The sequence below is a fragment of the Abramis brama genome (assembly GCF_963993115.1).
Source record: "Abramis brama genome assembly, chromosome: 8".
NCBI lineage: Eukaryota > Metazoa > Chordata > Actinopteri > Cypriniformes > Leuciscidae > Abramis > Abramis brama.
In genome coordinates this window covers 11,871,795-11,897,706 of record NC_139970.1, presented here as the reverse complement: position 1 = coordinate 11,897,706, position 25,912 = coordinate 11,871,795, and the positions used below count along the sequence as shown (strand labels likewise).

The 25,912-nt window shown below is 37.7% G+C and overlaps 3 protein-coding genes and 2 long non-coding RNA genes across 5 annotated transcripts; all 5 read left to right on the top strand.

The window, feature by feature from the left end:
- Positions 1–4,149: 4,149 nt before the first annotated feature.
- On the top strand, positions 4,150–8,876 carry LOC311087844 (uncharacterized protein; the record flags this gene model as incomplete). Its single annotated transcript, XM_084121314.1, has 5 exons — positions 4,150–4,215; positions 7,400–7,439; positions 7,658–7,725; positions 8,627–8,670; positions 8,756–8,876. The coding sequence occupies 5 exons, from the start codon at positions 4,150–4,152 to the stop codon at positions 8,841–8,843; spliced, it is 306 nt and encodes a 101-aa protein (XP_083977440.1). The 3' UTR covers positions 8,844–8,876.
- A 4,538-nt stretch (positions 8,877–13,414) lies between these two features.
- On the top strand, positions 13,415–15,371 carry LOC311088658. Its single transcript, XR_014607544.1, has 3 exons — positions 13,415–13,481; positions 13,673–13,840; positions 15,218–15,371. It is a non-coding gene; the product is annotated as an uncharacterized lncRNA (long non-coding RNA).
- An 89-nt stretch (positions 15,372–15,460) lies between these two features.
- Positions 15,461–17,217, top strand: LOC311087842 (serine/threonine-protein kinase pim-2-like; the record flags this gene model as incomplete). The annotated part of the gene is made up of 6 exons (XM_084121312.1): positions 15,461–15,526; positions 15,721–15,815; positions 15,957–16,007; positions 16,246–16,624; positions 16,707–16,886; positions 17,060–17,217. The coding sequence occupies exons 2-6, from the start codon at positions 15,753–15,755 to the stop codon at positions 17,215–17,217; spliced, it is 831 nt and encodes a 276-aa protein (XP_083977438.1). The 5' UTR covers positions 15,461–15,526; positions 15,721–15,752.
- Positions 17,108–18,335, top strand: LOC311087841 (uncharacterized protein; the record flags this gene model as incomplete). The annotated part of the gene is made up of 6 exons (XM_084121311.1): positions 17,108–17,201; positions 17,433–17,522; positions 17,626–17,720; positions 17,906–17,971; positions 18,116–18,199; positions 18,306–18,335. The coding sequence occupies exons 2-6, from the start codon at positions 17,444–17,446 to the stop codon at positions 18,333–18,335; spliced, it is 354 nt and encodes a 117-aa protein (XP_083977437.1). The 5' UTR covers positions 17,108–17,201; positions 17,433–17,443.
- Positions 18,336–18,417: 82 nt separating this feature from the next.
- Positions 18,418–20,089, top strand: LOC311088570. Its single transcript, XR_014607526.1, has 5 exons — positions 18,418–18,464; positions 18,816–18,880; positions 19,091–19,193; positions 19,370–19,459; positions 20,005–20,089. It is a non-coding gene; the product is annotated as an uncharacterized lncRNA (long non-coding RNA).
- Positions 20,090–25,912: the final 5,823 nt, after the last annotated feature.

The following is a 25,912-nucleotide window of genomic DNA, read 5'->3' as shown; positions in this document are numbered from 1 at the left end:
GAGAACTTTGTAACTGTACAGACAGTTTAATAAGAAGATACTTTATAAAGACAGTACATTACGCGTTTACATGCAGGAGCCATCTTGGAAAACAGTCTCGACTAATCGAGTCACGAACGCCGCGCTACGTTAGATTTCACAAACGTAATTCCTATCGACCAGCTCACTTAGCACGGCGTTCGTGACTCGATTAGTTAAGATAAAACTAAAGATAAAACTCTTTACATTCTATAATCATGAAAACGCATTCCAGGAAACAATCGACTCAGTAACCATGTGTTAATTAACCCCAGGTTCATTTTTCACCGGAGTTGTCCTTTAAGATGAATGATATGGAAGAGAGAAGAGAGATAGAGGCAGTCGTATTAAAACCAGAATGGTGAGTAGAAGAAGATGGGCTGAAGCAAAGACTCTAGATATATGAAAACGTTACACTCCTATTACTCATTAATAATGCCCAACATGGCAAATTAATCCAATGTAACGTATTTTAGTGATTCTGACAGGTCAATTTAGCTCAAATGAATTATTAATTAATTTATAGGGAATTCGAAAGAATCACTTATTACAACCGAGCAAATGACTCGTCCAGGGTTCATTTGAACTGGCTGTAACTATCAGCTCTGCAGCGGATATAAAAATCCAAACTATAGTTAAATACTATTTGTTAGCAAGGTAACTTAGATCAGCAGTTTAAGACATTAAATTTGTAAGCACATAACACAAGTAACACTTCTCTTTAAAATACAAACAAGACTTTATTGATTATTCTAACACATAAAACTACTATCTAACACAAACACACGCACACACATTCATACGAGTTGCAGAAAGAAGGAGAGTGAGGAAAGAATGAGTTTTAAGAGTGATGAAATCCCAAGTTTCTATATGCACTTATAACAGGGGTTTCTGTGTGTGTGGACCACTATTTGTAATCAAGAATTTTCACGGACCACCTCATAATACACATAATAAAATATGTCTACACACAGTCCTACCTGAATTAATCCGCACCTCTAAATAGGCTTACTAGCACTAAAACTATAACTGGTCATCACATCAGTACAACAGGCTTGTTAAAAGAAAGTTTACTGCACACAACGGCTGCCACATATTTCATTTATTTATTTAGGCTACTCAAGCGCCTGAGGGCATAATCAGGTTCATTTGAACAACAGGCTTATTTCCATAGCAATGGAGTATGAAATCTATACAGTAATAAGAACACTTGGATATAGTCAATATTTCAAAATCTTTGGCGATTTTAGGGGATTATTAATCTTCAGAGTTTTACAAGTCCTCAAAAAGTAGGCTTGAGTTTGTCCACCTAACAGTACATCCGCAAAACATTTCAGAAACGCGAGATCAAGAAACTAACTGGAAATTAAAATAATAACAGGTCTTATTCATTCCATTTATAAACATTTCGTTTCATATAAACTGCCTATAAAGGCTATGCGTGTGATGTGATAATGAGAACATATCTTCCTCTTTTCTCTTCAGAGAACCTGTTGCTATCCACCGATCCATGTTTTTTTGTTTTTTTTAAACAGAAAGAGGTATACTTGTATAATCAAAATACAGAGGAGGAGTTTAAATCTTTGTAGATGTCCATAGTTCTGGTTGCTTTTCGGTTGGAAAGTCCTTGCAATGTTTCAAAGTAAATCTTCATGTCAGCCTTAAAATGGAAGATGTTGGGTATCCTTTCAGACCATTTACATTTGTGTATATAAAACTTACCAAGTAATATAATAAGATTTAACATAAAAATGTAACTCTTTTCTATATCCTTTTTGTCATAATAAAAAATAACATCTCTTTTCTCTATGTGAATTTTAAATCCACTTAACCTATTAAATAAAAATTCCACATCAATCCAAAAGAATTTAACATAGATACATTCAAAGAAAAGATGCAAAATAGTTTCAGTATCCTTTTTGCAAAATGCACAAGATTCAGAAAGGTCATTTTTATATCTTTTTAGGAACTGGTTTGTTGGATATATTTTATGTATAATTTTAAAGTATATTTCATAAACTTTATTATTGATACAGTATTTGTTATTATAAGTCCAAATCAATCTCCAATTAATATTTTCAAAATGGTCATTCCAAAAGTATTTATTTCGAGGTGTTGCAGGGCAATGAATTAGGCATCTGAAAAATGTATTATTACATTTCCTATCTTTAATATCAACAACATTTAGCAAAACCTGTTTTTTAAACATTGATTGCCTATGAGGTTCACTACTACCTCGCAAAAGTCTTAAAAAACCTGCTGGTATTGCATCAAAAACAATGCTATATTCTCGTGGAGAAATCACATTTTTGCGCTCCGATGTCTAAGCTTATCTGCATGTCAACTACACATCCTAATTTTACAGTTCTATATTTTGATATTGTGCATATCACCTGGGCATTAAACAATATATATATCATGCTTATTTAAATGATGTATACAGTTGTACATAATAATAGGCTACATAATGTTCCATTTGAACTAAGATTACAATTTTAAAACATAATTTAAACATATTTTTTTCAATTTACAGGTTTCAATATTCATACTATGTTTACATATGACTCAGTAAAGCCCTGACATTCGGTACTATTTATTTAATGAATCATAACACGATCGTATTATTAAACGCGCTATTATTATGTTTGAGACATCAACCACTGGTCGATGACCATAATGTTTGTATAAACTGTAGGTAACAACTGGTAAAATGTACATTTAGGTCATAAAAACCGTAATATTTTCTTCTCAGCCATGTCAACAATTATCCGTGAGTGAAATCTCGTCCCATCTGTTGTCTGATTGGCCTTTCGCAAGGATTCCTGGGTAGTTAAAGTGCGTGGAGCCTGCTTCTATGCGGGCTTCGCGGAAGACCGCTTCAAGGGTACAAAGGGGGCGCTGCTGAGCACACTTCAGAGCGGTAAAATGCTGTATGGGACGGCCTACGGACTCGTAGACTCAGCGAGCACGCGCAATTCAAGTCCACGAGACCTAAAGTCCGCATGAAGTGCGCCATTTGGGACAGGGCCGAAGGGTGCATTTGGCGTCGCTTTAGCCTTCGTCGCGCCGCGATGACGCAACCGGCCTTCGAATACGGCATTCGGAGGATGCAGAATTGGATTGGGACAGCCTTCATCGCGCCGCGGTGACGCAATCGGCCTTCAAATACGGCCTTCGGAGGATGCAGACTTCACATTGGGACACAGCTACTGTTCCCATAGACAGTATGATAGTTCCCACATGACGTCACAACATACGGGCATTTGCCGACCCGGCGCCATTTCTGTGGGCAGAACATTAGAAGCTGAAACGAGTTAATTTCGTGATAAAAAGTGAAAATGGTCATCTTCTGCTGGGTCAATGGATGTTCAAATCGTGCCGGAGGTTCAGTTAAATTTGGATTTTACAGTATAACTTACCCGTCATTAGACTTCATGAATGTGAGAAGACGAAGCTTTAGTCAGAACAACGATGGAGGTTATGGCTGGCGAGGATAAACAGGAAAGAAACTCCCTCAAAACACGCAAGAATTTGTTGTTTTTTATTGCGAGTGTACACAAATATAAGTTAACACTTTGCAGTTTGAATGATGTCCTGTATGTACAAAATGACGAGGTATTAAAAACATACAAAAACAACATTGTTTCCACTGTTCGATCGCGCCCGCGACTCTCTCTCTCTCACTCACACAGACACAGACTGACGCACACACACACACATTCCAGCCTTGCAATCTCAGATTATGTCCCTAAAGAACCATAGACAGTAAAAGAAATGGACACAGCGACCCCATTGGATTCAACGGAGACAAAGTGAAGCCAATTAGAAACTCTTACTTCCTGGGGGTCGAGCGTACTGCGCAGACTCAAACTGAGCTTGACGACGTAGATGTGACATGAGCAAACCGTCTGTCTTCTAGTAGCTGTGCCAAGATCAATCTGAATCATTCCCTTCCGAAACTTGCAGAGACGGAGAGTGTGAGTAGGAGGTGTCCATGAGCTAGGAGCAGGAGAAACTTTTAGTAGGTGTTCTGATTAATTACTTTTGCCTCGACGTCCTCCAGATTGCCCGCGAGCTTCTCCTCCTGTACATACGGTAATTTCCTACTGTGCGACAGAGAGTCGCGTGGCTATGACGCAATCGTTAGCCTATTTTTACAAAAAATTGCTTCTACGGGGCCATAACGGAAGCTACAAGGTAATGAAGCCTTTTATACATTTTCGTGTTTCTTTAGAAATAAATAATGGACAAATGGAGTCTTTAAACGCCTCAGATGTGAAGTTAGTCGCTGTCAAAATGACGCCAAAATGAATGGGAGTCAATGGGATGCTAACAGCAGGTGGGGGTCCGCTAGCCAATGGCGGCGCCCGGGGGTAACTTACCTTCAAAATAATAGAAATCCATGCCCGCGTATAAAGTAGTTCCGCATTAACTGTTACATTAATTTGCACGCGAGTTTTATTTATTTTCATACCGTGTATATTCATATTCATGCACATATTTCCAGGCTCGGAATTGCTTACATGTGTTAAAACTCCTAGCCAATACCAGATAATGGTACACATGGATAATACAGTATCTGAGCCAAAGCTGCAAAATCAGTGCTCAGTTTAGCGCATACGGATCAACACCATTTATGACTGAAATTTTCGCATTGTACCTCTCACTGTCTTGTGTTAATAGAGTGTCTTTATAATCTCTGTCACTTTGTCTCTTCATGATTTTCGTAACATAATAAATAGGAAGAAATCTTCAAAATTTGCTTGTAAAACCTTCTTCTTCTTCTTCTTCTTGTTTAATGGCAATTAACTCCAAAGGAGCATTACCGCCACCTACTGTGCTGTGCTGGATGGCAAATTAACCTTGGGTGATAAGTCTGAAGTTTAAAACTATTTCCTCTTCCTTCTTTCACAAATGGACCATTAACTATATTACCTTGTTGAACCCTACTCTATCATCCCACACACATCATCATTATTTATCATACCTGCAATAGAGGTTTCACTGAGCTTCATCCGGCGCTGCGTGTTCAGCTCCTCCGTCCACACTCAGCCCCCATGGCAGGTTCAACATTTCAAGCATTTCATATTCTAAATCCCAAACCTGAATCATATAAAAACGTAATTAGTGCTCTATATATCTGTCTATCCATTAAACCTTTTCCTAAAATATCCTCATTCTTCATTCTATCCTTTCCATTCTTCAGATGACTGAATAATACATCCCGGAAAATATTATACTTACTACAAATAAATAATACATGACATACATTTTCAGACATACCACACACATCACATAATCCATTTTCATGTAACCCCATAATTGCCAGTGTTGAATTTAACCCTGTATGTCCCAGTCTTAACCTAGCCAGCAATACTTCTTCTTTCCTATTTCTTCCCTGGCAATTTATCCTCCCTACTGTCTGTGTGATACTATAACACCATCTCCCTGTGCTACTACTGTCCCATCTAATTTGCCACTTATTCATTAACTTTCTCTTTAAAATCGATTTTGCCTCCTTTTTCCCCATAGGTACTTTAACATCCACCTCCCTCTTGTCTAGTGCTTTTTTTGCTAGTTTATCAGCAACTTCATTACCAGATACCCCAACATGTGCTGGTACCCAACAGAAATACACTACTATTCCAGCCTCTTTCAGTCTGTATAGTGATAAATATACTTCCATTAATAAATCTTCTCTGTCTGATCTTGCATGTACTATACTAATTAAAGCTGAAGAAGAATCTGAACATATTACCACTTTATTTGGTCTGACTTGTTCGACCCACTGTAGTCCTATTATTATAGCTGTTAACTCTGCAGTGTACACAGACATCTCATCAGTCAACCTCAAACTAATCTGTTTTTTAAATTGTGGAATATATACACCTAATCCAACCTTTTGACTGATAGGTTCCTTAGAACCATCTGCAAATATTTGTAATACTGAATAAAACGTGTTATTTAAAAAAGCATTAACCTCATTTCCAATGTACTCTTCTTTGGGCTTGTCTAGTAAACTCAAATCTACTAGTGGTTCCGGGACTTTCCATGGTGGAGTATCAGTAAGTGGTATACTGGGACAGAAGATCTTATTGTCCATACAACATTCCTTAGCCCATACTCTGCTCTTCCATCCAAAACTGTGTCCTCCATCATATGAGTATTCCCAGCACTCCTCCAATTAATACGCTTGTAAAACCTTGTAAACACAGCAGCTTATGCCCTCAAAGATGGCGTCTCAGGGGAGGTCACGTGACATTAATTGGCCTGTGGGAACTATGTATTTTAGTAATCACACAATAACTTTACAATTTAATTTAAATTTTATATCAATATAGGCCTACATATTCTTTTTACTTTTTATTTTTTTATGGGAATTTCCTGGTAAAATGAAGGTAAAAAAATATTATTTTATATTTTATTTTGCCTTTCCACGGACCACCTGCAGTACCCTCACGGACCACTAGTGGTCCGCGGACCACAGTTTGGGAATGGCCGACTTATAAGACATGGCCTGAAGGAATCATCAATCATTAATTTAACCCTTCTGTCGTTTCTTAGGCGGGTTATTAAATCTATATCAATGCACCAGTTCAGCTTAAGAGTCTAGAGGCTACTCGCTTGTTTGCATTCTGTTTTGGGGATTCCCTTTTGTCTGCCTGGATAGATATCTGGGGCGGCCAATCACGTGGTGTGCTGGCGGATGGATGGAAAGTCTTTGTTTGAAGCTGGCTTTGCAGTCGAATCGTGGACCGAAACTTTGCCGCAAAACTTAACTGAACTTAACCGAGACTCACAACGGAAAAGAAAGGAAAACTAAGAAAAGAAAGAAAATTGAGACGAGAGTAGTTAGATGGCTGGAATGAAGCTGTTAACCCATGTTCTTCTGATCTTAATTTGGGTTCTTTCGCTTCTGCTCGTCTACATGGTTGCTAGTCTGTCTGGTCTCTTCTCCTTTCGCTCTCTACCTTTGTTCTTCCAACAAAGCTTTGTTCGGGTCTAAGATTTTAAACTCAAATGTTTGTCCAACCTCCTGGAAAAGATCTGACCAATTAGACACTGTCTTTATTTGAGAGGTGGCATTTTCTTCACTTCTCATCGTAAATCATGCGTTATCTGTGATCTCCTTGCTCTCTAGCACTAGCAGAGAGAACAGAGGCCACAGTTTAGACATCATTACTATAAGAATACAAAACATTTTATTGAATTGGAATTGGATGTTTCCCCATTCAGAGAGATAGGAGCTGCACTTGGATGCCCAAGAGGCATTTCAAAGATGGCCGCTGAGTGAAATGACTTTGGCTAAAGCCAGTACAATGAGCAAGGAACAATGCAAACTTGAACTAAGGCTAAACAAATGTTTTGTTTTACTTCACAGCAAGTCAGCTGTCAACATGGCAGCAAAGAGAAAGACACAGGTATAAAATGTTATACAATACAGTTAGCTCTTTGCATTGCTAGTCTATTACACATTGTCATCCATTTGGAAAGTTCTCATAATATTGATGTTTATATTTGTTTCAGTGCTGTTTAGATTTTTAGATGTTTAACAATTGTTTTGCATTTTAACATTTAGACATTCTCTGTCCAAGTTAAGTAATTAGTTCATTTCTAACCAGATTTTACATTTGTACAGAATGTCCATTCCATGCGTCTCTGGACGTATTTCCAGTGGAATTTGTACCCAAGATGCTTCTCAGAAAGGTTGGCATTAATCTGTATTTCAGTCTGTTAATGTTGTGTGTTCCATAGAACCGGTGAAGTTTTCATGTACAGAACATTAATTTAAATAATTTATTAAATTAAGTCATTACTTTATGTTTTTGCTCAAACTATGAATGGATCAGTATCCAAAAAATATTTAGCTCTGTTGTAATGTTAAGAACTCCACATTCACTGTATGTTAATGTGTAGGGTACTTTATTGCAAAAAATAAACATCTGGAATGGAATTCATATTTGAGAGCATACGGTTAGAAGATCACACACCAATACCCAAACAATGATTAATAAGGTGAAGAATTGTAAATTCATATTTTAATATCAAATATTCTGTACATTACTACAGCGAATATAACATATAATCTAACTATATAACATGTAGAGTTCAGGTGTATATTTCCATTGCTTCTGAATATGTTAACAGCAGTTGTTGAAGTTGCTCTTCAGTCTGAGTGGCATTTATGGGTCAGTTTTGGTTAAGATGATAAGAATCCTAAATGATGAATTGGACCAAAACCTGCTGTAGTGTGGGTATGTTGGAGCTTTGCTTGTGGAGAAAGGTCTTTTTAAGTGGTCGTGAAAGCTGTCTGTGAAGGTTAGGGGTTAGTTTCTGCTGTAGTAGCATTCACCTTTCAGCACGCCACCTTTCGTTACGTACATCCCTCGACCTGCAGCGACCCCTGCCTCTGTCTCTGTGCTGGTGGTGTTGCTGTACCACAGTAATGACACATGAGGATGGTGGCTTTCCGTGGTGCTTTGTTAAGTTTTTGATGAGTTACGGTAAATGCTTTAAAAATGTAGTAAGTGATGTAATGATATGTAAAGATTGAAATGTAATGATGATTTGCTTTGTAATTGGCTCTTTATTTTTACCTAATGCACAGGGACGTAAAGAGGTGTTGGTGCACTGGTTGCCTTGTCCATCCTGGTAAGAATAAGTAAACCTACATGGCATCTTAATTCACCTCTGTACATTTCTCATTTATTGATTGTTGTTTTTACTTTTTTCCCAGTAAGAAGACATGGCCACACACACCTGGCAGCCTGAAGATCATGTTCAAATTACTCTCACTCAATGTTAAGTACATTACCGGTACATGAAGACAGTTTTTTGTTTGTTTGTTTGTTTTTGAACCACAGTTTCTGTTATAGTGGACAAATAAAGGTTTGTGTTTTCACTATGTCCATTTACATCTTTTGGCCTTTAAAAAAACACCACATTTTTATGCCTGAAATATCCAGGAGCTGAGCTAATCCCGGCTACCACAGGCCAAAGGTAGAAAATCACCCTGAACAGGTGACCAGTCTGTCACAGAGATGACACACACAATAGAGCCTCTAGTTCCTGATTAACTATTCCTGCATGTGCGGAGGACACTGGTGAAACCCACAGCAACACTGGGGAAAATATCAATCAGGAAATATGGAGTCATTTGTAGTCTTGCTCATAGACATTTTTGAATGTAAGCCCATTGTGTGTGTACAGTATAATATATATATACTTGTCTATTCAGTAAATATATGGATATGAACAACCATATTCTCTCTAGACTAGATGTACAAGGTATATTATATTAGCACATAGACACAGATTGCTCCAAATGGGCCCAGTGAGTTGAGTCTAGAGAAAGTGAAGTACCACTACTGCATTAATGCATAAGAACATTTGGTAAATGCCATAGTAGAATTATCAAATATTTACCCTTGTATAGTCAAACAATGCTTTTAATAATACAAAACAGAGAAGTTTTTCAAATAATAGTGCTTACACATCCCTTCTGATCAAATTCAGTTGGGTGACAAAAAGTTATAATGTATAGTTAAGATGAGAGAAATTTGTGGGAGGAAATAACTGATTTGTAAAAATATTATTTGTAGTCTTATAACATTGTATGTTATTATAGTTTTTTATATATGTTCATTTATATATATATATATATATATATATATATATATATATATATATATATATATATATATATATATATATGCTCATTATAGTTCAACTGGTGAGATAATAATGGAAAAGTTGAAGGGTCCATTTCCAATAGATACACTAAATATTACAGAAGCACTTTGGTCAAGAAATACTGCAATGCTTTAATAATTATTACTATTACTATTTAATAAAAATAACTATTTTTTGTAAGCAAAGAAAAAAAAAGTTTCACTGTAATCAACAAATCTTTTGCTGCATCAGGTTAAACCCACAATGCAATCTGTCGTTTTAGTTTGATATTTAATGGGGGCAAATTTATCAAGTTTATAGTTAACTGGGTAGCAATTGTGAACAATTTTAATAGAGAATTCAACAATAATTTGGATTTCTTCACCACTACTACTAACCGGTTGGATGACGCATTAGTGATACTGAAAGCTGATTGGCCTTGTGGTTATATATGCGGAAAAGGGCCAATTTAATTAATTTATATGATGTCCGATTTATTCTCCCTTGTGCCTTTTTGCGCGCATTTTCCACGGGTTTTAATAATAAAACTGTTCTGAAAGAATGAATATCATATAAAAGAAAACGTCAACATTAAATTTGTAACTGTTTAATAAATCAGAGTCGATGTGCGCGTGCATGCGTGATTCGAATTTAGTTGCTAGGAAGGTTATGAATTCTGACTGCGTATATATTTACACTCGAACCGATCGCTGTCTGTACGTGCTTTATAGTGTTTTAAAATCTTAGATGCTGTAGCGACGCATGTTATGAATGCTGCCTATATTTACACTTGAATCTTGCAGTGATTCAAATTTTAGTTGCTATAGTGACGCGTTTTATGAATTCTGCAATCTGCATGTATCCACAATTCCCGATCGACCGCTGTCTGTTGTTTGAGAGACGAGGGCGAGGCGACTTAACAGACTTTTGCTGAGAATTTTCTGTGCGAAACTTGAGACTTTGAAGCTGTTTTCTGGATTTCTGAGAGGAGAATTTTATTCTAGAAGGACATCGGAGAATATATCCTTTACATTTGTGAAAGCGTCATATAATTTCTGAGAATAACTTGTTACTTTTATTTGTTTGTTTGATATTTTTTCAGGGGAGTATTTCTGAGGAGATTTATATTGTATTGTGTTGTGTTTTGTTTTGTTGTGTTGTGTTGTGTTTTGTTGTGTTGTGTTGTGTTGTGTTTTGTGTTCTTGATTTTATTGCAGTTTGGAGGAGATGTCGATGGCTCACGATCAAATGATGGGTGAAAGAGGAGGTGAGTGCTTTAATTTTTCATTTATGGTTTATGGTATGATGTTGTACAATGACTGACTACATTAATTTGAAGAACCCATTTGATCACATGTATTTGATTCCTTGCATGCGAAATAAAGTTTTGAATTTGAGTAACTTAACTGAAGTAAAAATGTGTAATTGACCACAGACATTGATTGCTGATTATTACTATTATTAAAATATTACTAACTCTGTGATCTGTGAAATATTCCATCCTAAGATCACTCCAGACCCAGGAGCGCTGCTTTCCCTCAGACGGCTGGTCAGGAGGTTTGGAGACCCGGTTCTGGTGACCGTGGAGATTCGCTGCCCAGAGATGGACGAAGTAAGTTACACAATTTCCTTACTTGAGTGAAAGTAAGTTACAGATACTACTGGTCAAATATTACTCAGTTACAAGTAAAAGTTGAAAAGAGTTTTTAAAAGTACTTAAGTATCAAAAGTAAATGTCAATGAACATTGTTTTATTATTGTTGTTTGTGATAGTTACAGTACCTTGTGCCTCTGAATCTAACGTTATGCCTGCCTATACCTACCCTCATATCAATATGAAATTTATTTCTAGAACACAGTTCCTGTAGTGGGATTGAATGTGTTTCGGGCTGTTCCCTCAAATAGTGCCCTATTTAAAGTTTTTTGGCTTTTAGTATGAATATGTCAGCCACTGTTATAAGCTAGTGTGCTCCAAAACAATGACAAAATGTGCATTTAGAAGACCAAACCCAACGCTGAAAATGAAAATCAGATTGATGTCAGAATCCAACTACTTTCTACTCAAGGACCTTGACAGAAATGTAGTGGAGTAAAAAATACGATACTCGTCTTTCAAATGCAGTGAAGTTAAAGTAAAATGTTTCCAGAAAAAATAATACTCAAGTAAAGTACAGATGCTCAAAAAGTGTACTTAAGTACAGTACTCAAATACAGGGACAGACTGGGGCTAAAAAACAGCCCTGGACTTTCTCCCAAATAGGCCCATCATCCGGCCATTCGCCCCTAGCCGTGCGCTACAGACACTATAGCCAGGATGTCCTGATACTATGCCACACACTGTAGCCTATCAGGCAAGCAAGTAACATCTCAAAACCAATCATGATAATTGGGGTTGTGTTTATTAATGAAGCCTCAGCCTTCAAATAAAAACAAAAAATTTGTACAATGCCATTACATCTGCATTGAAAATAAAATACAAATAATGAAATGTCACTGTCCACAGAAACCCCAAATTACACAAACTTGTAATTATAAAACATATAGTTACTATATACCAGGGGTCTCCAACCTTTTTGTGGGCTACCTCAAGGGATACAATAATCTAGAAGGGCTACTTGTTTGTTATACTCAAAAATATTTATTATACATATAACATGGTGCTTTTTAACTTTACCTTTAACTTTTTTTTTTACTTTTCACCATAATATGCGAAATAATAAAATATCTTGAGATCTGGTTCTGGTTCAGGCAGTTTTAAACAATTCCTGAAATATTATGAAAATATATATTGATTTTTTTTTCTCTATAAATCTATAGTATGTGTTATCAAAAACAAATATTTAGTATTAATATAAATGCAAAATAAATAAACTGCCATAACTTCTAAACAAAAACATTACTGAATTGATTCCATTTAATAACATTGCGTTTAATAACAACTTAATAACTTTAATAACATGACTATATATAAAAGCATTTTTAATATGAATATATACAGGCACATTTCTGCCAAAAAAAGTTTGTTTTACTACAGTTTTACTACAGTAAAGTTGTGGAGTGAAATGTTTTCTAACTGGTTTGTTGTTCCGCCTGTTTTTTGCTGTTTCATCTGTCTTTTAACTAACTTAAATCACATAGTCATCTGTGGGTTTATAATAGAGAATTCTGCGCTGAATTGAAATGCTTCTCAGTGGATCGCGCAGCTCTGTGTAATAATGTTCGCGTTATCGAGATCAGCCCTGCTTGCTTTGGCCGCGCACAGATCAAACAAGTTTCGTTCCGCTTTTTGAGCGTTTCCCATTTGATGTTTATCAGACGCAACTGCTATAAAGCCTACTATAACTTATAACTATTCAAATATAATGTAAGCAAATTTAAAAGTGCAATAGCTAGGTAAGCCTTATAAAACTATTAAGTCAGTGGCTAGTAGGCCGACTCTTTTTTTTTTACACGTAGCATATAAGTGATCGTATTAGTGCCCCTGCTGTTGGCTGTTCATATTGCTTTATTAGACTTTTTTTTGTGCCGACGGCCCTCGGTTGGACGGCCGTTCTGGACTTTTCCAGAACGCACAGATTGTCAGTCCGTCCCTGCTCAAATAAATGTACTTTGTTACTGTCCACCTCTGCCGCTGCCAGACCCGACCCAGAGCCAGGATCGTCCTGGATATTTAACATCTCTGTCTTCTGAGTTTTCTGTTTCTGTGTCCACAGGTCAGGCTCGCGGGACGAGGGCGAAGCGGAACCCAGATGATGGACGTCCGTCCACTTCGTCTAAACACTCTCGCAGAGGTCAGAATAGGCTTTTAATAAAGAAGTAATGGCTTAGTTTCTATTTCTATTTTCAATGGCTGATTTGTCAACTAAAGTAACGGTAACACTTTATTTTGATGGTCCCTTTTGAACATTCTGTCAACTATAAGTTACTTTGCAACTACAGATGGGTCTAATAGTTGTTTTCATTTGTTTTTTCTTCATTTCAGAAATAGCTCCAGAACGTACGAAGAGACCTGGTTGTCTCCTCAGGATCTGGAGGGCTTTGAAGGCTGTTTTCTGCTGCTGTTCCAGTAGTGCTGTGGATGTTGTGGAGCCTTTTATTCCGGAACCATCATCACCTGCTCCAGATCACTCCGGCGTCAAGCCAAGTAATGGTAAATCATTATTTTAAACAGTATTATCTTGTTTTCCACTCAAAATAAGGCTTGTTTTTACAGAATATTAAAATTATTTCCCCCATTATAATATTATTTATTATAATAGGGGAAAGTCTACTGTCTACTAATACTCTAGTAGAGTCTACTAATACTCTACTAATGAGAGTTAGTAGACATGTAGGTGTAATGTTACTTATAGACTTATAGAATGTCTTAAAGGAGACATATCATGCTTTTAAATTGTTCCTTTTTACATATAAATCATACATTTGTAGTCTATATAAAGCGGAACTGCAATGCTTGGGTCTGAATTCCTCATTATTATAGCTCCACAGGCCCCTTTTCTACCCCTTTTCTGATGTGTGTCTGAGAGCAACACGTTTTGGTGCGGTCTCTTTAAATACAATTGAGACACTTCATACCCCGCCCACACTCGGTTCAACTCCACCCCGTTCGGACATTTTTGTAGTTTGATAGCAGAGATACGATTATCTGCGGCACAGAAACTTTTTATTCACACGTTATTAACAAAACGTCAACAACGGAAGACTTGTCCAGCCAGCCTTACACGTTCGAGCCAGAGTCGGAGCAGGAGCGAGATGAAAATGAAGACGACGAACCTGTAGAACAACGTCTTCATATGGATGTATCGCAATGGTGTGTTACTGTATTTACACATGAAACTTTGGTCTTCCGACCTTTTACCACCGTGTCGATTTATTTTGATTAATATGTGCGAGGGAGAGAGAGCAAGACAGCGTCTAGTTTGGAGACGGTGATGTCTTGTTTACACTTTCGCCTGGCTCCGAAGAGAGGGAGCGCGCGCGCGACCGGGTCTCTCTCTCTCTCTGCTCGTTCTTTCAGTTAAACATGCGCCCTGTCACAAGCGCGGCAGTTCATCTACATTAAACGGTGTAATGAAGCGTGTGGGTTACTACATCCAACAACCGAACATTTTAACTTACCCTCTCGTAACTTCTGCATCCTTTAGCTTGTGTTGGGCCGGAAGTCAATGTCCTTATTTGGCAGTTCCGCTGCAAATACTGTGACGTAATAGTTCAAAAAACGTCATAGATAACAGAAAAATCAGAACAGGTTGAAAAATATGACCAAAACAGAATATAAAGATATCAACGAAGCACCTGAAGAGAATAATTTCATATTTTCTGTACTTCTAAACACTCCAAATATACAACAAAATGCATTTAAGGGCTAAAAAAGTGCATTTGGCATGATATGTCCCCTTTAAAGGGACCAAAATAAAGTGAAACCAAAGTTACAATTTGATGTGACCAGCACTGACATTGATAATTAATATTATTAAAAAAACAAAACAAAAAACAGTTTTTGATGTCTGAAATGTTCCATCCTCAGGCCGCTCCAGATCCTGGAGAACTGCTTCCAGAGATTCTTCTCCGGGCATCGCGTCATCCTCATCTTGGTCCCTCTCTGAGGCCTGTGTCGAGCCGTTGAGTCTGAGCAGCCGAGGCTCGTACTGCGCCGAGTGGAGGTGGAGTGGCGATGGATCGGAGAGCCCAAACCAACAGGGTTTGTCAAGGTCCGACAGCCTCGAAGGGTTTCTGTGTCTGCCGGGTCAAGTTTCTGTCGAGCCAACAGAGACATCAACTGGCCGAACTGCTCAGGGTGCCGTGGAGGCTTCTCCAGTGAACAAGAGCTCAACAGGTGAGACTGAAATAAGGCTGGGCGGTGTAAAGTCTACAGAGAGAGATTTTGCTATTTCAAGTTTTTCAACTGAGTCAGTTTTTAACATTTTAACATCCGATTTGCTGTTGCTCGACCAGCACTGATATTTTTTAAATAAAACAATGGATCTAGCAAGCTAATAATTGTCTCATATTTTTCTGTGTGTTTTTCAGAGTCCTTTGAGTCTCTCTATAACGTGAAAAAGATGATTGGATCCGGAGGATTTGGAAGGGTGTTCCGGGGAATACGCAAATTTGATGGCAAAAAGGTAAATCTTACTGAATTGTACAAACATTTTGCTCTTGCATGCATCAAAACACATTTCAAACAATTTACAGATGGTTTAATACTTAGTACAAGGTGCTTGAATACTGTTACTGTCATTGAAACTGGGTTTTTGTGTGTGCAGGTTGCCATCAAGCGGATACGCAAGATTGACAACGATCGCTATCTTAATATTGTAAGTTGGCCAAAACCTGAATGTGTGTGGAGTTGTTTAAGTGCAGATTACTGTAGTTAATACACCCGTAGGAAGCGTTAGGTATAAATGTGATCAATAAGCCTAGAGGCACCAAATAACTTTGAGCTGAAAAGGCTCTTTTGAACGCATCTAAAAAGATCATAGAATAGTACATTTCAAAATGATGTTTTCTTCAGATTTTTACCCAGCAAACCTTCTATCTGCTTCTTCTCTCTAGCCTGGGCATCCCGAACCTCTCGTTACAGAAGTGGCGCTGCTGATGATGATGAGGCGAGAATCCATAAGCCCCTTCGTCATACAACTGTACGAGTGGTTTGAAGATCCTAAAGGATTCACTCTGGTCATGGAGTATCCCGAACCCTGCGAGAGCTTGCTGGACTCAATCACTCGTCAGCCTTGGAGTGACTGGTTCTCACGGGTCGTCATGATACAGGCTGTGCGGGCAGTGCAACACTGCATCCATCGTGGGGTTTTCCATAATGACATTCATGCGCAGAATTTCCTGTTGAAGAAAGACACGATAGACCTCAAGCTGATAGACTTTGGCTGCGGTCAGCTGTTTAGTAGTGAAGGCTACGAGAGCAACATATACAGGGGTGAGGAAACCTGAAGGTACTAATTATTTGATGATGCTTTAAAAAAAAAAAGCTCAACGATGTGCAAATGTCTTTCTTACAGGAGTTCTGAAATACTGCCCACCTGAAGTCTTTACAGAACCTCGATTCCACGCCGTCCCAGCAAATGTCTGGTCTCTAGGAGTGTTGCTGTACAAGTTGTCGAACGCATGTCTCCCTTTTCTTAATAGAACGGAAATCACACAAGCCAAAGTTATATTTCAGAACAGCAACTTATCCGAATGTGAGTGAATAATGATGATAAAATTGATAAACACACACATAAAGCAAACGATTTGTACAGAAAGTTAAAGGTTGAAGTGTGTCAGAATTTTTAGATATAGCTCAACGTATAGCGAAAATGTCAGGTCACATGGTCATGACTAACCAGCTCTCTCCTTATTAAAATGTGTACAGACTGCAGGGATCTGATTAGACAGTGTCTAGCCCGGGATCCAACTAAACGCCCCAGCTTAGAGCAGATGTTAGAACATCAATGGTTTGATCGTCATCTACACCAGATTGGAGAAGTTGAGGAGATTCACTCGATCAGTTTCAGGTGTGAGGAAGTTTAACAGGCAGAGGAGGATTATAATCTTTTGTCTTCAATTCTGGATTATTTGTAGTGAGATTTTCAAATTAATTTTCAAATAGGGGTGAGTAAAATGGCTGGGCTGGTCCAGTGGTGTAATTCAGTCATCAAGCTTCAGGGAATGGTTGGCAATATGAGTTTTTCTGTCATTTAAGTTGCTGATGCTTCTGGTTTTGGAATTTCTTTTAACAACCACAGGACAAAATGCAATGCTGCTCCAGTTACCTGCACCCCCAGAACTGGCTAACACCGCCATTAGACAACCAGAGAGTCCTGCATCTTCAGACAGTAATTTCATGTTTTTATTTATTCTACTTTACAATGCAAATGGAATATAAAGTATTTTTAAGTCTGGGCTCAAAACAAAGTCTTTCAACCTTCCTGTTTCCAGTTGCGCGTATCCAGTTTCTGGATGTTCTCGTCCAACGCTTCACCGTTCACCCACAAGGTCTGAATCATCAGAAGCATTTAGTCCAGAGTCAGCCAGTAAGTCAGTAAACATTTTTTTACAACCCTCTACACACACCTTGGCAATAGAATCGCCATTGGCTAGTAAATTTCTTCATGTCCATGATCAGTTGCATTCTTCATAGTTGTCAATTCTCCAACCTCAATTATTGTAATATTACTTTTCAGTGAGCTTCAACGCTTTTTTTGTTTGTTTTTTTCAGGATCTAGAGGTTCTCGCACACCTCAGCGTGGAGTTCGAAGGCCATCACAGTCCGGGAGCAGAAAAGGTAGGGCAGTGAGTCCATGATTAGTTGCATTCTTCATAGTTTTTAAAGACAGCTGCTCCTGCAATAATGTCAATAAGTGAGGTAGGAGAATTAACAACTATTTCAATGAGCTTCAACGCTGTTTTTATTGTTATTTTTCTTCAGGATCTAGGTGTTCTCTCACACCTCAGCGTGGAGTTCGAAGGCCATCACAGTCCGAGAGAGGCTTATTCCCCATGTCTCAAGCTAGTACGTCCATGGTCAATATTTATTATTTTGTATCATTCTTTAATAATCATAAAGTAAGATTTATAAAATACTTGACAAAAATAAATGAATGTATTTTCTTCCACAGAATACCAGAAGTCAGTGCTTGGAAAGCTAGTTGAAATTCTAGATGAGATAAAAAGAGTCGGGAGGCACTATGAGCCCCTGAATTCTGCTAGCCATGTTGCTAGAAACCTTAGCTCAAGAAGAGGCACATCTCAAGGACCGCAACCTCTGGGAACAAAGGGTAAGATTTATACAGAAATTGGACTAAACTATGTCAATTAGACTAGACCCCCCAAGTCTCCAAAAAGTCTAAATGATCTATATTGTACAAAAATATTCTTTTCTAGTGCATCTGTTAACATGCACAGCTTTATAGAATGTGTAATTGAGGGACACACAGTGAAGGCGTATTTTCATGCCTTTGTATTAGAGGTGTACTACTGTCCCATAATATTTTGCATGGACTCAACATGTATGGATGAGTCAACATGACCAGTTCCCATTTAAGCTCAATCTGGCAACAATCAGTATATTACCAACACCATGGGTTTATTCATAATGTATTGAGTGTCTTTTCATGTGTCATGTACAGGTGTCCCAGCTCTCAATGGTGGGAGGGAGGAATGATAAAGACTGCGTCCATAAAGTGATGGACAGGTATTAAACAACTGTCACATGCTCAGAATATAGAATGTAATTATGCAGTTACATTTTTACTCATTGCCTGCTCTGTTTGCCCTCCTCTTAGCACATAGAAAATCAAAAATGCGGAAAGAGATGATTCATTAGGAATAATGCAAGCATAAAGGAATATTTGTAGAATGTAGGCGTGGACCTCACCCTATGATTTTGTGCATGTATTCTCAGGCTTTTCACCAACAGCCTAATGGCTTCTTTCAACATGAAGGGGCGCGGGGTAGCAGTGCGAAACAAGCCTTCCAGGATACCATTTTTTACTCTGTGGTAAAAGGTAATCATGTTTATATATATATATCTAATTTAGCTTACCAATTGTATTTCTTTTGGGAAGGTATGCAAATCCATGCAATTGTTAATTGATTAAATGTAAATACAGTGTGTAGTGGGAGCCTTAATGATGTAAGACGTGGTTTATTCATGCACCATCTAATATATTTTCTTTTGCAGCTGCAGTAATGAAGTGGAGTAAAACTGCCACAGAAGTTGAAATCAGGGCTGCTATGGCTGAGACACTTGAACATGCTCCCGGGAGAGCTGGTGTGTGAACATTTGTAGTGTCAATTTTCTGAGTTGTGTTTTGTGTTGACTCTTGGAATGTGAAATCCGTGTTTTATTGCACTATATTTTATTTAAAATGTGCTGTTTTAAGTATAATAAAGCTATTCTCTCTTTAAAGCTTTGTTTCATTCATATGTTAATCTAAAATGTTATTTGGCATGTTGATGTGTTGGGACTTGAGAATTGACAATTGTCAATAGGCATCGAGTAAACGTTGAAGATTGACCTGTTTTCAATGTTTTCAATTTTCATTTTCAACCTTCAGTGGACCGTAATTAGACGTTGAAGATTTACGTCTATTCAACGTCTAATAGACGACTTTTTGCTAGCTGGGAATGTTCTTGTTATAGTCAAATCACCTTCATTTATATAGCGCTTGATACTATACAGATTGTTTTAATGCAGCATCCCTGTAGTAAACAGGAAAATAACAGAATCAGTAAACCAAACAGAATTCAATTCTGTTCTAGCTCTAAAAAAACATTCATGAGTTGACTTGTTCATATACTCTTTGTTTTGGATAGGAAATAACATGCTTGCTGAGAGCTCCGAGCTCGAGACTTGACCCGAAGCCAGAAGTCCAACACCAACCTGGCAGAAACTCAGAACGTGTTTATTTTGTTTAACGTGTTTATATTTTATTTAACATTTGTATCTGTTGAATTGAAATGCTGCATGTATATTTGTAATAAACGTTAAAGAAAATTGTAAATGGGCTTTTTCGTTTGGACTTGTTATTAATTTGGATGTATTTTTTATTATTAATATGGATTTATTATTATGCAACAATAACAAATATAAAACAGTGACAAACAATAATAGACAAAATAGATACAAATTAAATGAAAACAATATCACAGGCAGAAAAATGGCACATCTTTCACACTGTTTACATTTTGTTTACATTTGTTAAACGCTATTTATGATGGTTTATTTGTCCATCCTTGGTTGTCAGTGATATATTGACTCACTCACTCATCGCCATCTACTGGTGAAATATGAGTGTTTTTGGTGCTAAACAGACACTGAAGAGGACATAACTGGACAACACTATTACATCACATAATTAACTATTATCTTTCAAGTCAGTGCAGTTATTCAAGTCATGGTACCGCAAGAATAAGAATCATTAATAAAAATAAGAATTACACAACTGGCTACTCGTGCCCACACACAGATTGGCATTGGAGGAGTTTCACTTTTATATTTTATACACTTTTTTATATTTAGTTTTAACGAAATGTCCCTACAAAGATGACAGTATCGGAAATCCTTTTCCTTCTACAACCATTTTTGGGTCCCCATGAGGAAAACAGCTTAAAGGCGTGGTATAATGGCCTTTTCACAAGATGTAAAATAAGTATCTGATGTCCCCAGAGTGTGTATGTGACGTTTTAGCTCAAAATACCCCACAGATATTTTTATATAGCATGTTAAAGTTGTCACTTTTGAGGGTGAGCAAAAACGCGCCGTTTTTATGTGTCCCTTTAAATGCAAATGAGCTGCTGTGTGTGTGTGTGTGTGTGTGTGTGTGTGTGTGTGTGTGTGTGTGTGTGTGTGTGTGTGTGTGTGTGTGTGTGTGTGTGTGTGTTTGTATGTGTGTGTGTGTGAGTGGGTGTGTCTGTTTTGCACTCTTGATGTTTAAGAGTGTCACCCCTTCATTGTTGAGCACGATTTGTAGATTGTACACAAAAATTCTCAGAATATTTGTGTTTTTGTCAATTTCCCATTCATTTCCTATGGTCGGTCATTTTTGACTGAAAAGCACAAAAGGAACTGGTTTTTTTACGACCACTTAGCCTGCTCGGATCATGACCTCAATTTTTTTATCCTCAATATCTAATGCCATAAAAGTCACTAAGTTTCGTAACATTCCGATGAAGCTGTGATTTTTTCACACACACACGCACACACACACACACACACACACACGCACGCACGCACGCACGCACACACACACACACACACACACACACACACACACACACACATATATATACACACACACACACACACACACACACACTCCAATGAATTGTGATATTGATAGCCAGCCTAAGGCACACCTGTGCAATAACATGCTGTCTAATCAGCATCTTGATATGCCACACCTGTGAGGTGGATGGATTATCTCGGCAGAGGATACGTTTTTCAGATTTGTTCAGTGTATGACCTGAAACAAATTGAAAAGAATTGTGAAAATACACTAGCCTGGCTAACGTCAGACCTCTTCTCATTGAGACGTGGTCTGGGAACCACATGCTCATTTTCTCGTATTTGAGGAGTGGTTTACGAATGCCCAGAGCCGTTTATTGGGCTATCAAATGCGCCTGTACGTAACTCATAGCCAATCGTTTCAATTATACCAGATGACGTATGTAGAGCGACAGAAATTCGACGAGGAAGAAGACGATGGGTCACTATCACTATCTAAGGCTGCATCGAAAGGTAACTTCACGTCTGCTGCCATGTTGGATCCATAGATATAAACAGACTGCTTCTGTGTCGCATAGACGTCGTCATTGTCTTGCTGCTCCCTCCCCGTTCTGTGATTGGTCCCCTCGCTGAGGCGTGAATAAAATCGCACTGCGCGCAAGGCAGCATGGGGAAACCCAGGCTAAAAATACACAATTCTGAATGAAAAAAGACTTTGACATGTCAGTAAATATGCATCTTATGGCAGTTTTATTTACACAATACACACAGAGGTACAAGATTTGCAGACAAGCCACCAATAGGCTTTCGAAATGTTCTCACATGTTCTCAATTCACCATTAAGGTTTTTTTTTTAACTTCATGCTTAAGTTCATATAAATATCTTTTATCTTTACATCCAGACCCAAACTTCCATAAATCAACATAAAAAAAATCTCATTTAGAAATGAAATTCAAAATGCTTTGTGATGATTGATGTACACTATAATGTTCAAAGGGTTGGGGTTAATGTGTCTGAAAGAAGTCTCTTCTGCTCACTAATACTGCATTTATTGGACCAAAAATACAGTAAAAACAGTAATATACTTTTGCAATTTAAAAGAACGGTTTTCGATTTGAATATGTTTTAAAATGCAATTTATTCCTGTGATCAAAGCTGAATTTTCAGCATCATTACTCCAGTTTTCAGTGTTACATGATCCTTCAGAAATCATTCTGATATGATGATTTGATGCTCGAGAAACATTTCTAATTATTATTGTTCAGCTTCACATTTCTGAGAAAACCATGATGGATTTATGATGGTTGTGTGCGCCAGAAATATACTATTTTGGGGGGAATATTACCAATTGATTTCTTGATGTGCAAAGATTGTGATGGGTATTGTACCATAAATAAGATTGGACTTGTCTGTAATAGTTGTTTTTACTATTTACTATTAAAAATATTATCATTACACTAGAAAATTTATTATGAGCCGCTGCAATCAACATTTCACAATATCTGACAAGAAATGTGCCGACCAAATCCGGATGTTGTCCAGATTTTTCCCACGTGAGTTAGATCTTGGTTGAGCTTTGCCAACCTCCTTTCCTCTGATAACTTCTGGCATTCCTCGTCCTGGTTTTTAATAACTTTTGGAAGTTGGTACAACCTGAAACACGGCAATAATTAACCATTTTCCTTGACGGCGTTCGGGATATACAGACCCTTTCCAAAAAATTTGAATATCATGGAAAAGTTTATTTATTTCCATAATTCCATTCAAAAGGTTAAACTTCCATAGATTATAGATTCAGGGCCCACAACTTAAACGATTTCAAGTATTTAGTTGTTTATTTGTATATAATTTAGGCTTCCAGCTCATAAAACCCACGAAAACAGGATTTCAAAAAATTTGAATATTACATGAAATCACACAGTAATTACACAGTGATACCATGGTCATTGAATCAGGTTTTGGTTCTTTTGGCAGTGTGGGCAGGTGCAAATCCTGCTGGAAAATAAAGGAAGCATGGTAACACTTTACGGTAAGGGTACATGAATTATCATGAATTCATGTATAAATTCATGCATGAATTCATGTATAAATTCATGCATAAAATATGCATTCATTCATGCATTAATATCTCATGAATCATCAGGAACTAACATGAGTTCAACGTTTTTCATTCATGACTTCATGGATGAACAACACCTTAATTAAAACATTAACTAAGATGAGTACATCATCATGAATTATGATTTATTACGCATGATCATGATGTTTTCTTTGTTCACACAAAAAATTGGTCTTTACCACCTACACAACTCCTATTAAACACCTGACAGACCTTCTGCCGCTGTGCAGGTACAGTGACCCTGAGGTAAGCCTGGATGTTCAGGAAGAGGTTATAACAGCAGCACGGCGATATATGGTGTCACTCTTTGACAGAGTGACTTTGGTGGTACTCTAGATGCACTGCGAGCCCATCTCTTTGTGAGCATCAAAGGAGACATGCGTTGCCTTCCACCAACTGAAGATGCCTTTCTATTACACCTTTGGCAAGATGCGCCGAGGGGTGCATCTTTTAATGTGCTGCTGTAAAACCCAGCCTGCCGGTCTTGTTTGCTGTCTCCTCAGGTGGTGAGGGTGAAGGTCTGTCCCCAGAGCAGTATCTTCAGTGTGCCACCCTCCGGATTATCCCACCTCACAGGGACCTGTTAATTAAGTTATGTTAAATTATTTTGTTCTGTTAAAGTTGTAATAGTTGTCATCTGAGGCAATAAAATAATGAAAGTCATTTTGCTGTATTATATTCCTTGTGTGACACATTTCCATTTGGAGAACAGGGTTATATTGAAATTAAAAAGATGCCTGGGCCATGATGCTTAATAATGTGGACATTAAAAACTATATATCCAGTTAAATATCCAGTATGTCTTTCGGAATTTTGAGAGTAACCTAAAATTCCACTGAGGTTCTGAGCATCATAATAAATAATCACAGATCCATTGATTTTGGTTGGATTTTTATGATTTTTTCTGTGGAATGAGAATTCTGTTTGGTGAAAAGAATGACATATTGACTGATGTCAAAACTTGGGTGAAAAGTTTATTGCCAATAAAGTAAAGATGAAAATATTGGAAAAAAAGTGAGAAAATGCCTATTTTTTTGCATTAAATTGATGCAAAATCGTGTAGAAATGTGTTTTAAGAGTTATTTTTTCAGTGGATGTTGTCAGCACATGTGTTCTGTGTATCTGGAATGCATTTATTGACAGCCTACCCAACCCACTGAGGATTTGAGGAAAAAAATATTTTTGTACATTTTTCTGATAAAAAATAAGGAGTGCATACACTAAAATGGGCAAAAAAATTTTTTTGCGATATTTCCGGCAGAGCAGACCCTCCAATTATTGGTTCTTAAGGTCAAAGTTAACAGAAAAAACACGAATAAAAAGTATGGCAGACCATGTCAGGTTCAACCCATTTTATTGAGCTTTTGAGACTTTGGCTCCCCGACTATAGTGGTCAGTGCACTCACAAATTTTTTTTTAGCTTTGACTGACCCGAGTTCAAGTCCCGGGTCATCAAACTTTCTTGATACTATACTGTCCGATCATAATAAAAGGCCAGAAAATACATTATTTAAACTGATGCAAGTTAAGCTCCATCCACACACAGAACAGAATAAGCATATTTTAAGCCGATACATCAACATCTCTCATCATTGGGGTGGGGGAACGGATTTCGTCAGCTGAACTATTTGCCGTTGGATTCTGTTCCCCCTATGTTTCGTACACAATGAGGTTCTAATATTTATCAACTTGCAGCAAATCATTATCTTCAATAGCCTAGTGGTCAGTGCCCTCACAATTTTATTTCAGCTTTGGGCGACCCGAGTTCAAGTCCCGGGTCATCAAACTTTCTTGATACTATACTGTCCGATTATAATAAAAGGCAAGGAAATACATTCTTTAAACTGATGCAAGTTAAGCTCCATCCACACACAGAATAGAATAAGCATATTTTAAGCCGATACATCAACATCTCTCATCATTGGGGTGGGGGAACGGATTTCGTCAGCTGAACTATTTGCCGTTGGATTCTGTTCCCCCTATGTTTCGTACACAATGAGGTTCTAATATTTATCAACTTGCAGCAAATCATTATCTTCAATAGCCTAGTGGTCAGTGCCCTCACAATTTTATTTCAGCTTTGGGCGACCCGAGTTCAAGTCCCGGGTCATCAAACTTTCTTGATACTATACTGTCCGATTATAATAAAAGGCAAGGAAATACATTCTTTAAACTGATGCAAGTTAAGCTCCATCCACACACGAAATAGAATAAGCATATTTTAAGCCGATACATCAACATCTCTCATCATTGGGGTGGGGGAATGGATTTCGACAGCTGTTTTTATGCCGTCGGATTCTGTTCCCCCCATATTTCTGATAAACTGAGGTTCTAATATTTATCAAATTGATGCTGTTTAAGCTCCATCCACACACAG